Raw genomic sequence first — 14,009 nt, 5'->3', positions numbered from 1 at the left:
GGTTTTCCAGAGCTGGGCTTGTGGGGTTGGGTGGTTTTGTTGGCTTTACTTCTAGTTGTAACAAGTTTTTGATACCTTTTATACTATTTGATACCTGATTCTCCTGAGCCCCACTTTCAGGTTATCAATCTGGACCTCAGGTTTTCAACCTGCCTGGAAGGAGATCCAAGTGTGGCTTCTGCAATCTTGGTGGTTATGAATGTTTTGAAATGTCATGAACAGCTGCTCACAAGTACCAAAGCAAATAAAGAATAACTAACAAATGAAAAGTCAAACCTTACATTTTTTAACCGTTCTCTGTAGAGAATTTCACAAAAAAGCAGTTTGCCAGTTTCTGTAAATCCGCAGTTTATCAGGTATGACAGCGGGTATCTCAGAACAGACACAGCTCTGGCAGGGGCAGAGCAGTGCACGTGGAGCACAAACCTGGAAATTTGCAATAATGCAGAGTCCAAAGCAGCTCATCCATCCCAGTGTGAGGCCCAGCTTATTCAGCCTGAGGATCTTGGGTTTTTCTGGGCTCAGGGCAGACACTTGTTTGTACCGGACGTACATGGTGGCCATCCCTGCCAAAGACAGCCACAGGCAGTAAGATTCCAGCTGGGGAGCAGTGGCCTTGTTTACCCGGGAAGATGCTGAGTGACAGAGGCAACTTTTAAAATACAATAATTTTTTTACAGCACAGTGAAATAGGAAAGCTGAAAGGCTGGAAGTGAAAATTGAAATAATATAATGGCAAACAAATCAAATTATTAGATTTTTTGGATCTATTTCATTTAAAAGCCATATTAAGTTGTTTTCCCTCCCTCCACTGTTGTAGTACAGGTAAGGTGACTGCCTTGAATTTGCATTTTTATTGCTTTTACTTTTCTGTTTGTTTTTTTGAATGCATTTTTTGTCCTTCTGGAATCCACAATTGCATACTGGCAATTCGTGGATAACATCCCTGATACACATTTTGAATTGCTTAAAATAAGTGAGATTTATTGCTCAGTATTTAGTTTTTGAGTAAGACTTCTGGGCTGTTTAATGATCTGGAGAAGGAAGCGACCTTTTTTAAAGCTGTTGCATTACAGAACTGCCTGCAGCTCAACAAGGACAGTTTTCTGTACTCACCCAAGAAGGTTGAAACATTTAACATGATCCCAAATAAGCATCTTTCAGGTGGTATTGTCCCTGTATCACTGGAAAAGATAAATGGAGTGATACATATCCTATATTATTTATATTAAAAATACTTCCAACACAACTTTACCTATTTCAGTCTACAAAGGACATGTAAAAAAAGTGCCTCCCAGATGATTTTCACTGAATTTTTCATTACTCAAATTATGCTGTGCTGGTTTTAGAGCTGCAGAAATCACCATAGTAAAAACAAGCTCGCCTTGGAGCAAGGAATGATCATGCTCAGAGTAACTGTTCCTTTCATATTGATCTTGATGCCATAAAAGGTGAATAAAAAGGATTAAAACTGGAAAAATGAAGAACATGGAAAAATGAAAGAGCAAAGCTTGAGTTATATATATCAGCCTTGATAGAATAAAGTTGGCATACTAAAAGATTTTAGTATGGATTTTCTGGTGCAACAAACCTGGTGGCAACAAGTGGCTTCACTCTGAGCAGGGATGTGATGAGGCACCCCCAGTTCATCATCATTTTTAAGGGTATGTTCACAGAGCCAAAGCTTAGAGTTTTGCACAAAACTAGACACCTTTAAATAGAGTAAAACACAAATCCCAGCATGGGTTGAGAAGGACCTTAATGTTCATTTCAACTATCTCATTCCAACCAGGAACATGTTCCACCATTCCAGGTTGCTCCAAGCCCCATCCAGCCTGGCCTTGGACACTTGCAGGCATGGGCCAGCAACAGCATCTCTGAGCAACTTGTGCTGGATTCACCACTCTCACAGGGAAGGAATTTCTTCCTAACATTTAACCTGAATTTCCCCTTTGTCAGTTTAATATCACCTGTAACTATATATACAATGCCTATAAAGAGTAACTTTAGAACTGGAGCTGTTGGGTAAGAACTGCTATTTAAGTCTGGACTTGGGAAGAATTCACAGGAGTGGGGTCAGTTCAGTGCTCTGAAACAGGCTGGACATCACTGACCTGATGTAGGGCACCAAAGGGTCAACGTGGTGCAGGACAATTGCAGTAATGTAGGAAAACACAAACGATGCTGCTGACCACACAACCAGCGCCACGGGCAGGAATGAGAGGCCTTGCTGGAACCACCACATTTCAGGGCTGACTTCTGCCTCCAGACACTGCGAAGAACCAAATGCAAAGGTTTACTAAGAGTTCTCAAATGTTTACTGAGATTCTCAAATTTACTGAGTTCTCAAAGGTTTACTGAGATTCTCAAAGGTTATCTAGCATTTTACCATGAGGACTCTGAAATTTTGCTTTCCTTGAGGCAGGCTGCTTCCCATACAGCAGTTTGATATTGCTCTCAGTCCTCTCTGGCAAACCCAAAGTGAACACTGGCTTCACAGAAGAAATCATAAATAAGCAGAATTAAATCTGGAAATGTTAATTCTGAAATTCTTAAGAGTATCATTAGAAACCAGTATTGTCATTTTACTATGTGGCTTGGATTTTTTGCTGCCAGAAAAGGGTCATGTGGGTCACTGTGAGTAACTGACTCCATTTTCTTCTCAGCCTTGTGTCACAACACCAGGTCAGTAGAGTGAGCTGACAGAGAACGTGTCCCTGCACTGACACTGCAACTGATGGTGGCTGTGGTGGAGCCTCCAGCTTCTATTAACACTTAGCTGGGTAGATGTGGAGGAAATCACCCAAAATTACTTTAATACCTGCCCTCAATTATTCCCTGTCCGACTCTGTGACTTGACATCTGTTATAGAGTCCCAGGCCTGGAAGGGACTTTAAATCCCATCTTGTTCTACCCCCTTCCATGGGCAGGGACACCTTCCACCATCCCAGGTTGCTCCAAGCTCTGTCCAACCTGGCCTTGGACACTTCCAAGGATGGGGCAGCCACAGCTTCTCTGGACAACCACTGCCAGGGCCTCACCACCCTCACAGGGAGGAATATCCCAATATCCCATCTAACCCTGCCATTAGCTGCACACACATAGGTTTTATTTTCTACTCTGAGTCCTTTTTGCTTCACAGTCTCATTTTGTTGTCCCTCCATAATGTGCTGATGGGCTCTCTCAAAGCACTGGGGGGTTTCCCGGGCTCACTGTGTTAATGTTGAGCAAACAGCTCCATTTCCCCACATCTCCTGCTCCCATCCTGCCTAGATTTGGGTATTGCCAAGGAGAAGCCTGTGCTGAGGTACCTCACAGAGTGGCACATAAAATGACTTTGCCATTCTGCAACAAATTTAAAAATTAATTTAAATTTTTTTTAATTTATCAATGTTTTGGATTAAATGTCAGTGAAAATATAAAAACTCTTCATAATTTAGATTAAATCAAAACTGAAGTAATGTTTAGATCTATTTATTCTATATTGTAAAGATAACATTTGGAAGAGATCACCGATGGAGGTTTGAGAACATAAACCCAATTCCTTTGTGGAGAGTGAATCAGAACTTTCCCATGGATTGTAATATCAATAATAACGATACCCATATTAACAGGGCAGAGGCACCTTTCACTAGAGCAGGTTGCTGAGCTCCATCCAGCCTGGCTTCATGACCTCTCAGCTATCTGAGTTCACTGCTACTAACCACAACCCTCAAACTCAAGGGTTGCTCACAGCAGTTGCTGTTTTACAGGTGGGAGGAAAAGATTCATGTGCAGTGCAGTGAAATTATGACTCTGTACTCACACTGTCCAGTTCCCTAAATCCCACTCTGACAGCAAATCTGTGTCTCAACCCAGTTCTCTAAGAGCAAGAAGGGCTCTTAGCTCTAGTGAGCTCACACAGAGAGAACTGTGACTTCTCCCTACTCTTGCTGCAAAAGCGAAGTAATTTGCTACTAGCTTCAAACACCAGAGCTATTTCAGCCAGAGTTATTTCAGCCTCCCAGAATGGCTGAGGGGGGAAGGAGCTCTAGAAGTCACCTGGGCCATCTCCCTGCTCAAACAGGGCCACCAGAGCCAGTAGTGCAGGATGGCACCCCAAGGATGGAGATACCACAACTTTTCTGGGGAGCCTGAGATGACCAGTGCCAGTCACCCTCACAGAGAAAACGTGTTTCCTGATGGTCACTGGAGAGAAAAGGAGAAAAAGTGTTTCAACGTAGTTCAAACTTGAGAGTGTAAATGGAAGATGAAAAAGGACAAAGGTGAAGAGCAAATAATGGAGAGTGCACATCCAAAGGCATCCAGGCAAAGATCTGTATGTGAGAAAAGCAAAAGAATGTTGAAACAAATTAGAAGGAAGTACTGAGAGGTTTTAGAAGGGCATAGCCTGGGGTGGAGAGGCTGAAGGAAAGGAGGAAGAGAAAAGGAAGAAAGAGGAAGCACCAAGACTAGAAAGTCTCATGGCGAGAAAAAAGTTGAAACAAAAGTGGGTGAATCTTGCAAGAGATCAGAGCTGATCAACCTTCACAACTCTTGCACAGAATGGACAACTACAGCCTTGTAGAGGTGAAGGTTCAACTGCTTGTGAGAAAGCTGGTTGGTGACAGGTAAAGGTGTTTAAGGATATGTAGTGAATAAGAACAGATTGACAGAATTCAAGTTGCCTGATCTCTTGCCTATTTTTAAGCTAAATATAAAGTCTGCCATCTGATCATGATTTTAAGACTGCAAGCAGTAATGACTGTAACATCACAATCCCATCTCTAGTATAAGTAAATTGGGAATTTGAAAGAGAAAAGCGGATTTTGCATGACATTCTCTGTTATAAATGTTATGCTTCTGGGCATGTAATTCCCAGCTCCAACCAGTCAGTCTGAATATACTTTTCATTTCACATTTAAATATTCATAGTGCCTTGATTTTATTTCTGAGCTAACATACTTTGCCTTGCAAACAAACCAACCAACCAATGAACCAACCAATCACATTCCACATACCTGAGAAAAAGGGCATCAGAGGACATGTCACTTAAGGGGAATCCAAGGTCATTTTTCTGCTGAAGCTCCACGTTCGCTTCATTTTTCTGACTATGAGATGTAAAGGAAAATAAGCAAGATGTGAGGTACCTTTTGCCATGTTTATTCTTCTTAGCACCTTTTGTTAGTCACTGCTGCTGACTGGACACAGATTAGACTGCTGGCTTGACCCAAGGTGTTTTCCTGCATTCCAAGTGGTTTAAGGAGTGAAGCTTGTGTGTAGTGGGCAGGTAGAAATGAAGAAAAAATGGTGCTTAAGACTCTTTGATTTTAGGAGTTTTCTACACAACCATTTAACTTGAAGAGCTTTCAAGAGATGAAGTGAATGCAACTAAAACCAGTGCCTAAGACCACGGCTTTCACCTAAGAAAGGGAACAGAACATGGAGACTTCCCATTTCATTGTGGACACACATCCCAATGTCCTGCTGGTGCAATGCTAAATACATGGCTGGAGAGGGGCTGGAGCAACCTGAGTATCACAGGACCATTAAAGTTGGAAAAGGCCTCTAAAATCATCAAGTCTACCTCTTCCTCTGGCACTGCCAAGGCCACCACTAAACCACATCCCCAGGTGCCACATCCACAGCTTTTAAATCCCTTCAGGGATGGTGACTCTGCCTTGGACAGCCTGTGCCAGTGCTGGACAACATATCCCAGGAAGAACCTTTTCCCAGTATCCAACCTGAACTTCCCTGGTGCAGCTTAAAGCTGTTTCCTCTTGTCCTGGCCCTTGTTGCCTGGGAGCAGAGCCTGACCTCCCCTGGCTGTCCCCTCCTGTCAGGGAGTTGTGCAGAGCCAGAAGGTCACCCTTGAGCCTCCTTTTGTCCAGCCTGAGCCCCCCAGCTGCTCCTGGTGCTCCAGGCCCTTCCCTAGCTCTGTTCCCTTCCCTGGACACACCTCAGCCCCTCAATGTCTCTCCGGCCAGGAGGGGCCCGGAGCTGTCCCCAGGACTGGAGCTACCCCAGCAGTGCCAGCACAGGGAACCACGCTGGGCCTTCTGGACACACCATGGCTGTGACAGTCCAGGTGCCATTGGCCTACTTTCCCACCTGGGCTCATGTCCAGCCACTGTTACCAGCATTCCCAGATCATTTCCCAGCTTTCCAGCCACTCCTTCCCCAGCTTGGAGTATTCCATGGGATTGTTGTGACCCAAGGGCAGAACCTGGCATTGGTCTTGTTGACTGTCCCACTGTTGGCCTCAGCCACAGATGCTGCCTGTCCATTTAATCAGACATTCCATAACTCCTGACTTCACCTCCCACAGGTTTGAGGCACTGCCTTGGGGATGCAGAGGGGCTGAAACTCTGTGGGGATGAAGCTCACAGACAATGCAGATTCTCTACCTGCTGAGGGTATTTACATGCCTGTGCAGACTAATCTACCTGGGCTAGGACAAGCTTAGTAACGCAGAACAGCTATCCAATTTCTCCCTGCATATTGCCCTTACTACAAAATAATCATGTCCACACAGGCAGCTCATCAGCACCGCTCCAAAGCAAGCTGGGCAGCAGAGGAGCCCTCACTCTGTTAGGACTGGGAATCTATCTACCCTGAGCTGTCCCTGAACCCAGAGCTGAGCCCTGCACGTGACTTATCATAATTTTCATGTGGTCTGGCACAAAAGCACCTTCAGTCACACCACAGAGCACTGCTGAGGCACAGCTTCTTACTGAGAGTGTATGTGCAGGCTGGCAGAATCATGGAATCTCCTGAGCTGGAACTGATCCACAAGGATCACATCCAACCCCTGCCCTGCACAGACACCCCAACAATCCCACCCTGGGCATCCCTGGCAGCGCTGTCCAAACACTCCTGGAGCTCCGGCAGCCTCGGGGCCGTGCCCATTCCCTGGGGAGCCTGGGCAGTGCCCAGCACCCTCTGGGGGAAGAACCTTTCCTGATATCCAGGCTGACTCTCCCCTGACACAGCTCCAGCCATTCCCTTGAGTCCTATCCCTGGTCACAGAGAGCAGAGATCAGAGCTGTCCCTCAGGAGAAATCTGCAGCCCCCCGGGAGGATCATCCTGACAGCACCAGTTGGGCTATGGCCCTCTTGCCTTCCCCAGTAGAAACCCCCTCACTAACTCTCCTTACACTAGAAACAGTTTTATAAATTTCTCTTCCTTTAAAATTTCTTATGTCAGTCAAGGTCTACCCGGAGTTCTTATCTCCCTACATCTCTCTCCTCATTAAATATTTTACAGTGGAATCAAGTCAGTTTTCCCACTGCTCTGGGGCAGACTGTACATCTCCCACGCAGGCTTCACTCTGCAAATCCCTGGGCACAGTCAGGGCATGGTGTACTCCAGGCTGTCCCAACTTCCTGCTGTGCAGCTGCCCTGCATCCCTGCCAACTCCCAAGCTCTGCCTGGTCACAGAAAGAGGCACCTCCAAACACCAGGAAGCAGAAGGGAATTGCCATGTGCGCCAGATACAAGGTCCTGAGATAAATTATTATTAACACCTTGTCCTATCCCATTGTTTTCAACAGGGAGAAGGAAAACACACACGCAAACTCCTTGTTTTTTCATAAGCTCCTTTGCAAGCAGCTTATACAACAGCAATGAGCAGCCTCAATTTTCCATATAACTATAATTTTCTTAAACATTTATCCTGATCTTCAGGCACTTTGGAGTTCTAAGGGTTGCTTTTTTAAGCTCCGGTTTGACTATCACAGATTGTTTCCAAAATCAAGAGCAAGTGAAGAAAATGTTTCAAAAGCCAAGGAGATTTTAACCCTCTTGGAAGTGCTTCTCCCAGTGCAAGAATGCAGCCACGCCCTACCCAGGGAGCATGTGGATAGAATCTCCTAGGGAAAATGAATGGTGGACAAGACCATCAAGGGCAGGAAGTTCATGTTACCTGGAATGACAAAGCTGCAAAGATGGTTGAATTACGTGGGGAAAAGGGAAATTCCTGAATTACTGATGATCTCTGGGTTGCCAACCTGCCTCTTCCCTGCTCTGTCAGCCACACAGGCAGAGATAAAGCCCTACCAAGGGACACTTACTTTTGTCTCCAGCAAATTGTCCAGTGGACAGTGCTGAGGGAAGGACAGAGGAATTTGTCTGTGCCTTCCTAAACAAACAGAGGCTGGATGAGGCTGTGTCTGAACAGCCTGCACAGGTCAGGTCCAACTGATAAGCCACGGGTAAAGGTCACTGATCCTCAAAGCACTGACGTAAGGAGGTAGGAAATGTGCTACCTCTGCTGTCCCTGCTGCAGGGTAATGACAGCTGACCCATTTTGAGTGTTTTCTCAGTACAGACACCAAAAAAATTGCCATGAAATCTTTCAGTCCTGTGGGGCAGCTTCCAGGGGGTCTCCATGTTCTGGCTCTGTTCCTGTTCCCTGGCTGGGAAGACACAGCATGGCCTGGAGCCAACCCAAACAGTGCCAGGCCCAGGACACTGTGACACAGGATGTCCCCAAGCCTGTTTGGGACACCCAGCACACTGTGACAGTGGCTGGGCGCTGCGGCTGATCCACGAGCTGTGTGTCAGGGAAGAACCCACAGAACTGGCCAATCCCACCTGCCTGACCACAGTGTCAGCTACAAACACCTGAGCCCTCAGAGCAGAGCCACCGGGAGATTCCCACGGGACAGCTGGGACTGGAGTCACTGCAAGGTCACACGGGGAGTGGGGGTGCTGGGGGCAATCAGAGAGGAAAGGGAAAAGGAACCAGGACGGAGGGAGGTTTAGGAAAGGAAGAAAAGGGAATGAAGGGGAGAAAGGGGAGGCTGAAGGCAGAGAGATGTAGGGGCAGAGGGGCTCAGTGGGGTCCTGGAAGTGATGGGGGCTCACTGAGGATGAGGCGGGGGGGGGGTCACTGCGCCGCTGGGACGGTGGTGGGGGTCACTGTGGCTGCCAGGGGGGCACAAAGGGGATGAGGGAGATTTGTCAGGAGAGGCAGAGAGGACAGCTGAGGTTCCTGGGGATCCCGAAGGGCAGTGGGGACTGCAGGGCACCCGGTGGGGGCTGCAGTGGGGTGGGGGTGACATGGAGGGGGTCAGGGGACACTGGGGGATCACTGAGGGCGTAGTGAGGGCTGACAGGCCACGGCGTCACTGAGGAAGAGAGGATCTCTGAGGAGAGGACACGGGGCTTCCAAGGGGGTCTCTGACATGATGAAAGGGACACCGGAAAGTCGCTGAGGGGGACGAAGGGGGGTCCCTGAGGCGGTGACAGAGGATCTCGGAGAGGGTAACAGGGAGTGACAGGAGCACCGAGCGGTCGCTAAGAGGAGTGACAGGGAGACCGGGGGATGGTCGCTAGGGGGTGACAAAGATGGCAGGAGGGGTGAAGGGGAGGTTGTGGCTTCTCTGAGGGGGTGGAAGGGGTGAGAGCGACGCGGGTTCGGTGTTTGGGTCCCCTCCCCCCTCCCCTTCACCTCAGCCGCTCCCGCGCCGTCCTCGCACTGCCCCGGCCCCGCCCCCGGCGCGCGCTGCCACCGCCTCCTTTCCGGCCGTCGCAAAAGGGGCGTAAAAGAAGCGCTGCCCGGTGCGGGGAGCGGAGGTAGCGCTGGGGCTGCCCCGGCCGGGCGGGGGCCTGAGGGCGCGGGGAGGGCCCCGACCTGGGGCTGGGCCGGGGTCCGGGGGGACCCGGGGCTGCGCCGTGGGCGGGGGCGAAGCGTCGGCGGGCCCGGGGATGCCCTGGGCCCCTCCCCGGCCGGGTGTTTGCCAGGCCCGGTGGGAGTCCCGCGGCAGCCGCGCCGGGCGTTTGTTTTGGAAAACGAAGCGCTCCTGGGCTGTTTTCCCCCGGCTCATCCCCTCAGGATGAGGGAAAATTGGGAGTAATTTTTCTGGTCATCCAGGGCAACGCCCACAGGGACCTCCGCGGTGACTAATTCTGGTCTCCTGGCGATTGGAGAGGTGCAGCTCTGCTTCATCCCGAGCTTACCGAACACAGCGAAGGCCCTGCCGCTTTCTCTTCTCCTCCCTCTGACGGCGCTGCCTGAGGTGGCTTTTCACTGCTGGAATTTGCCTTGCTGAGGGTGTGGAGAGTGGAGCTCGGATCACTTGTTCTTAGGCCAGCGATGACCTTTGATTTGCACACTTTTCTCTACCCGTGCAGTGCAGATGGTTTTAGAGCTCTCTGTCTTCTTCCTTTCTCTGCTTTATTTGCTGGACTTCCACCGGGTTTTCTTTTTTTTCTTTTTTTTTTTTCATTATTATCTCCTACTGATGAACAGCAAACTTATTTTTAACCCCCTTTCTCTACTGCTTCTCTACTTCTTCTGGAGACTTGCATGTTTCTGGTCACCTGCTTTCAAGGGAGATGGAACATTGTGAGGGTTCTTGTTTGTGCTGGAAAAGTTGTTCCTGACCCTTTATTTTCTTTTCACAGCTGCTTCATGCTGTCTCTGGCCAGCTAAAGCTCTCCATCTCCTGCATGTTTTCTTGTCTATCTTGAGAGTTGAACAGAAAATGAGCTGGGTTAAATTTAGAGAGGAAAAAGCTATAGCAAAACTGAAACAAGGAACAGAAATCTGAAAAAAACCCGTGCATAACTGTTTTTAAGTGGTTGTCCCGCATCACTGCGGAGACAAAGCTGCTCCAAACCAATTTAACCTAATGCTTTTCAGTGTGAGTAAAGTTTTTGCTGCTGTCAGTTGATAACCTGAATGGTATCGCCTGCTCTCCTGGGAGAGGTGTGAGGGGTCTGGCTGTGCCCCAGTCTGTAACACAACTCTGCTGGAGTTGGGAGTTTCTGCTGCTACTGGAATTTCAGCTGGTGGCTGCAGGGTTTTACAGCTGCATTTGGAACACTTATTTCTTGTTGTTCTGTCAGCAATTCTCTAAATAACTTTCTCTTGCAAAGGAGTAGTCCTATGAAATAATCTTGCTTTGCTGATGGCAAATGAAATGCTCTTTAGGGCATCAGCTGGTAAGTTTTGGTATCCTAAAATCTCATTTGTGTGCTCAGGTGTGTCTTGCCTCTTTGTGTTGCAGGATCTTATGGTTCTCCAGCCCAGCTGCTGCCTGCCCAAGACAATTCCTAGGCCACCCAACCCATGAGTGGGCACCGGAGCGTCAAGAGGCGATGTGGGGAGTCGCACCTGGAGGGCCCCGCAGGCTGTGGCCACGGCCCCAGCGCTGCCTGCGTGCTCAGCAAACTGGTGCAGCTGCCCACGCCGCCCCTGTCCAAGCACCAGCTCAAACGGTTAGAGGAGCACAAATACCAGAGTGCCGGACGGTCCCTGCTTGAGCCCCTCATGCAGGGCTACTGGGAATGGTTAGTTGGAAGAGTTCCAGCCTGGATTGCCCCCAACCTGATCACCATCATCGGACTGTTAATAAATATATTTACAACTCTGCTATTAGTATGTTACTGCCCAACAGCTACAGAGCAGGTGAGTTGTGGACTCCTGACACTCTTTGTTTTGGTTGCTGTCACTGGTTTTGGGTGGGTTGTCGCTTTGGGGAGAGCTGGTTCTTGCTGTTCAGCCTGCAGTCCTCGTCCTTGTGACCTGTTCTCTGTAAATGTTTGTGCCTCTCTGTGATGCTGGCATGCAGAGAGAGCACGTGTGGATGCTGGAGTGAGACAGTTCCTGGGGCCAATACACCCATATGGAGCAGGATCGGACCCAAAGCAGCCATGAGGGACCTGCTGCACAAAGCTCAGCCCTGCCAGGAGTTGGAGCAGTGGCTCTGCAGCTGCCTGGCCTGTGTGGCAGGAGGAGTTGGTACCTGTTTACTTTCCCTCGGCTCTGGGATCAGAGTTGCCACATGAGCTGGGTGGGTTGGACACGCTGGGGCTGCACCAGAGCCAAGGCACTGAACTCTAGAGTAGTGCCACTTAAGGTATCAAAGGTAGTGCGACCAAACCCAGCTTAGTGAGCCACAGGGACACCTTCCTGGGCCCCACAGGTTCTGTGTCTTGGCAGCTCAGTCAGGACTTTGGCACAGCATGGTGGAGTTGTGTTCCTGAGCTGTGGCCGTGCTGTGAGGAGGCCAGATAAAAGTCAGTGGTATTATTCTTTGATCTGAATGCTCTAAAAGCTCCTCACCTGCCCTGAGCAGAACTGTTTTAACCTGATTTCAGGGGTAGAAAAGTCTTTTTGAGGCATTTCAACTTCCCTCTATCACCAGTTACCTCATAAGGCACTTGGAGACTCATTTTTGTGCACTGGAGGAGTTTTCACTTGAATGTTGAATCTTAAAAGCTGTTTTTATGTGTGCACTGAGAAAGGGAGTTACTTGGTATAGAAATGTATTAAACACCAAATGGCTGGGAATGTCTCAAGAGTTCCAGCTTTTAAAACATCTGAACTCCTTCCTAACCAAGTCTCCCAGCTGAGGTTGGGAATCCAGCAGGATACAGTTTGCTCACCACCATACTCCGAAATCTCACGTAGCTGGCACAGTCAGCACTGCATCCCTGCTCCAGGTATGACATGGGAAAGGGATGTTTGCCTCTCCTAGAAATCTTTTGAAATAGATTGTTTCACAATAACCTGTGGAATTTGGCAGGTGTAAGATAAACAGTGACTATTCAGTTTGAGCAGGGAATACTTGGAGCAATTCCTTCCTTTTCCAGGCTGTGGCATTGTGGTGTGGGTTGGTTTAACTTGTGTTTACTTCTGAGCAGGGTTACATGGAGGCTCAATCCAGTGTGATAGAGAGACTTCAGCTCTCAGGAACCCAGAGCTGGTTTGGATCACTAAACCAGAGCAGAAATTAAAAATTGGAGAACAGTTGTATCTTGGTTGGTAATTAAACTCCTGAAGTGCCCAGGAAGCTGCACTCAGAGCATCAGAAATTCAGTGTTAGCTGCAGGCTGCTGTATGAAAGCACTGTTCGGTGTTTAACAGTTTGAGAAGTACTTTGTGTGAGGTGAATGAGATTTTCTCCTCACTTGAACTGAAAAATAACTTGGTGCTGAGGCAGCTTTTGGCCTGATCTGATTTGCCACATGGCACAGTATGACCAGGGAGGTGCTTCTTAAGCATCAAGGAGCTGTGTGGCAAAGAAAATGAGGCTCTGAAACTCCAGGAGCAGAATTTCTCTTCCTTCCCCCAAACCACTATTGATTTCTGATGTAAATTTTCTCCTCCTTGTAGCTCAGCCTTGGTTCCGCTTTCTTTCAAGAGTGACTCCTCCCTTCCTGTTGCTGAAAGGTGCAGCCAGGGCAGGGCTGTCGCTCAGGGCCTTGTGCAGCCAGAGAGTAAAGGGATGCAAATACTTCCTGCTTAGCTGGGAGGACCCAGCTGGAAAAGTGCTGACTGATGGAATGGTACTTGAGCTTTAAAAAAAAAAAAAAAAAAAAAAAAAAAGAAAAATTACCTGGATAAGGAGAGAGCTGTGAAATCTCACTTGGATATAAATAGGTCTAAGGTGGAAACACCTACACTGCTCATGAAAGGAGCTTTTAAGAAATGAGAGCCAGCAGATTGCATCACCTTCAGGGTGATGCAATTTAACTTAACGGTGGCAGATAAAATCTGTACATGAGGGATAAAAATGGGAGGGGATTGTGTGGCATCAGAACCTTGGCTAAAAGTGGTGCTCTCCTCTTGGATGACACATTTCCCCTTTCTCACCTTGTGCTGTTTGTACAGACAGTACTGAAAGCACATCACAGTGGCAGCTTTTGGGGCAGAATGAACTGTTGTTACATGGCAGGAGCAATGCAAGTTGTAGAAGGAAATATATTTAAGTTGATGTGCTACAAATTAGTCATAGTTGGGTTGGCCAAAACCAGCTGGACACCTGGGCTTTATGAGAGGCAGGTCAGCTTGATTAAGCTGTATTTGGTTTTTCTTGGTGTGGTCTGTAGAATGAAGCTGCTCATAAATGTTCACTTCTGTAAAGTGTGTCAAATGTGAAGATTGCAAAATAGCCAATAATATCTGATTTATTGATGTGTAAATGGAGATGGAGTAATGGCAACTCCCTGGCTTTTGTGTTCTTAATGGTTTATGTTTCAAAAGGCATAAAAAAGCTTGCATTGTAATCTTGCTCTA

At 48.0% G+C, this 14,009-nt stretch overlaps 2 protein-coding genes across 5 annotated transcripts in view; one reads left to right on the top strand and one right to left on the bottom strand.

Moving 5' to 3' along the window:
• DRAM2 (DNA damage regulated autophagy modulator 2) overlaps positions 1–14,009 on the bottom strand; it is a 146,839-nt gene that overhangs the window by 6,911 nt on the left and 125,919 nt on the right. For both annotated transcript variants that reach the window (XM_068173195.1, XM_068173196.1), the window contains exons 2-5: positions 5,001–5,092; positions 2,115–2,272; positions 1,117–1,184; positions 427–566 (exon numbers count right to left, since the gene is read on the bottom strand). In XM_068173195.1, the coding sequence (XP_068029296.1) occupies positions 427–566; positions 1,117–1,184; positions 2,115–2,245 (339 nt within the window). In that variant the 5' untranslated portion in view covers positions 2,246–2,272; positions 5,001–5,092. The remainder of the gene's footprint in view (positions 1–426; positions 567–1,116; positions 1,185–2,114; positions 2,273–5,000; positions 5,093–14,009) is intronic.
• CEPT1 (choline/ethanolamine phosphotransferase 1) overlaps positions 8,466–14,009 on the top strand; it is a 33,278-nt gene continuing 27,734 nt past the window's right edge. The window contains exons 1-2 of one of the 3 annotated variants that reach the window (XM_068173188.1): positions 8,466–8,671; positions 10,996–11,396. In XM_068173188.1, the coding sequence (XP_068029289.1) occupies positions 11,058–11,396 (339 nt within the window). In that variant the 5' untranslated portion in view covers positions 8,466–8,671; positions 10,996–11,057. Of the gene's footprint in view, positions 8,672–9,857; positions 10,003–10,995; positions 11,397–14,009 lie in introns of those variants that run through there. The other 2 variants (XM_068173186.1, XM_068173187.1) reach the window with 2 other exon arrangements.

The sequence above is a fragment of the Anomalospiza imberbis genome, chromosome 26, assembly GCF_031753505.1.
Source record: "Anomalospiza imberbis isolate Cuckoo-Finch-1a 21T00152 chromosome 26, ASM3175350v1, whole genome shotgun sequence".
NCBI classification, from domain to species: Eukaryota; Metazoa; Chordata; class Aves; order Passeriformes; family Viduidae; genus Anomalospiza; species Anomalospiza imberbis.
Note: the sequence above shows the minus strand (reverse complement) of the source record. Positions and strands in the feature narration are given on the sequence as shown.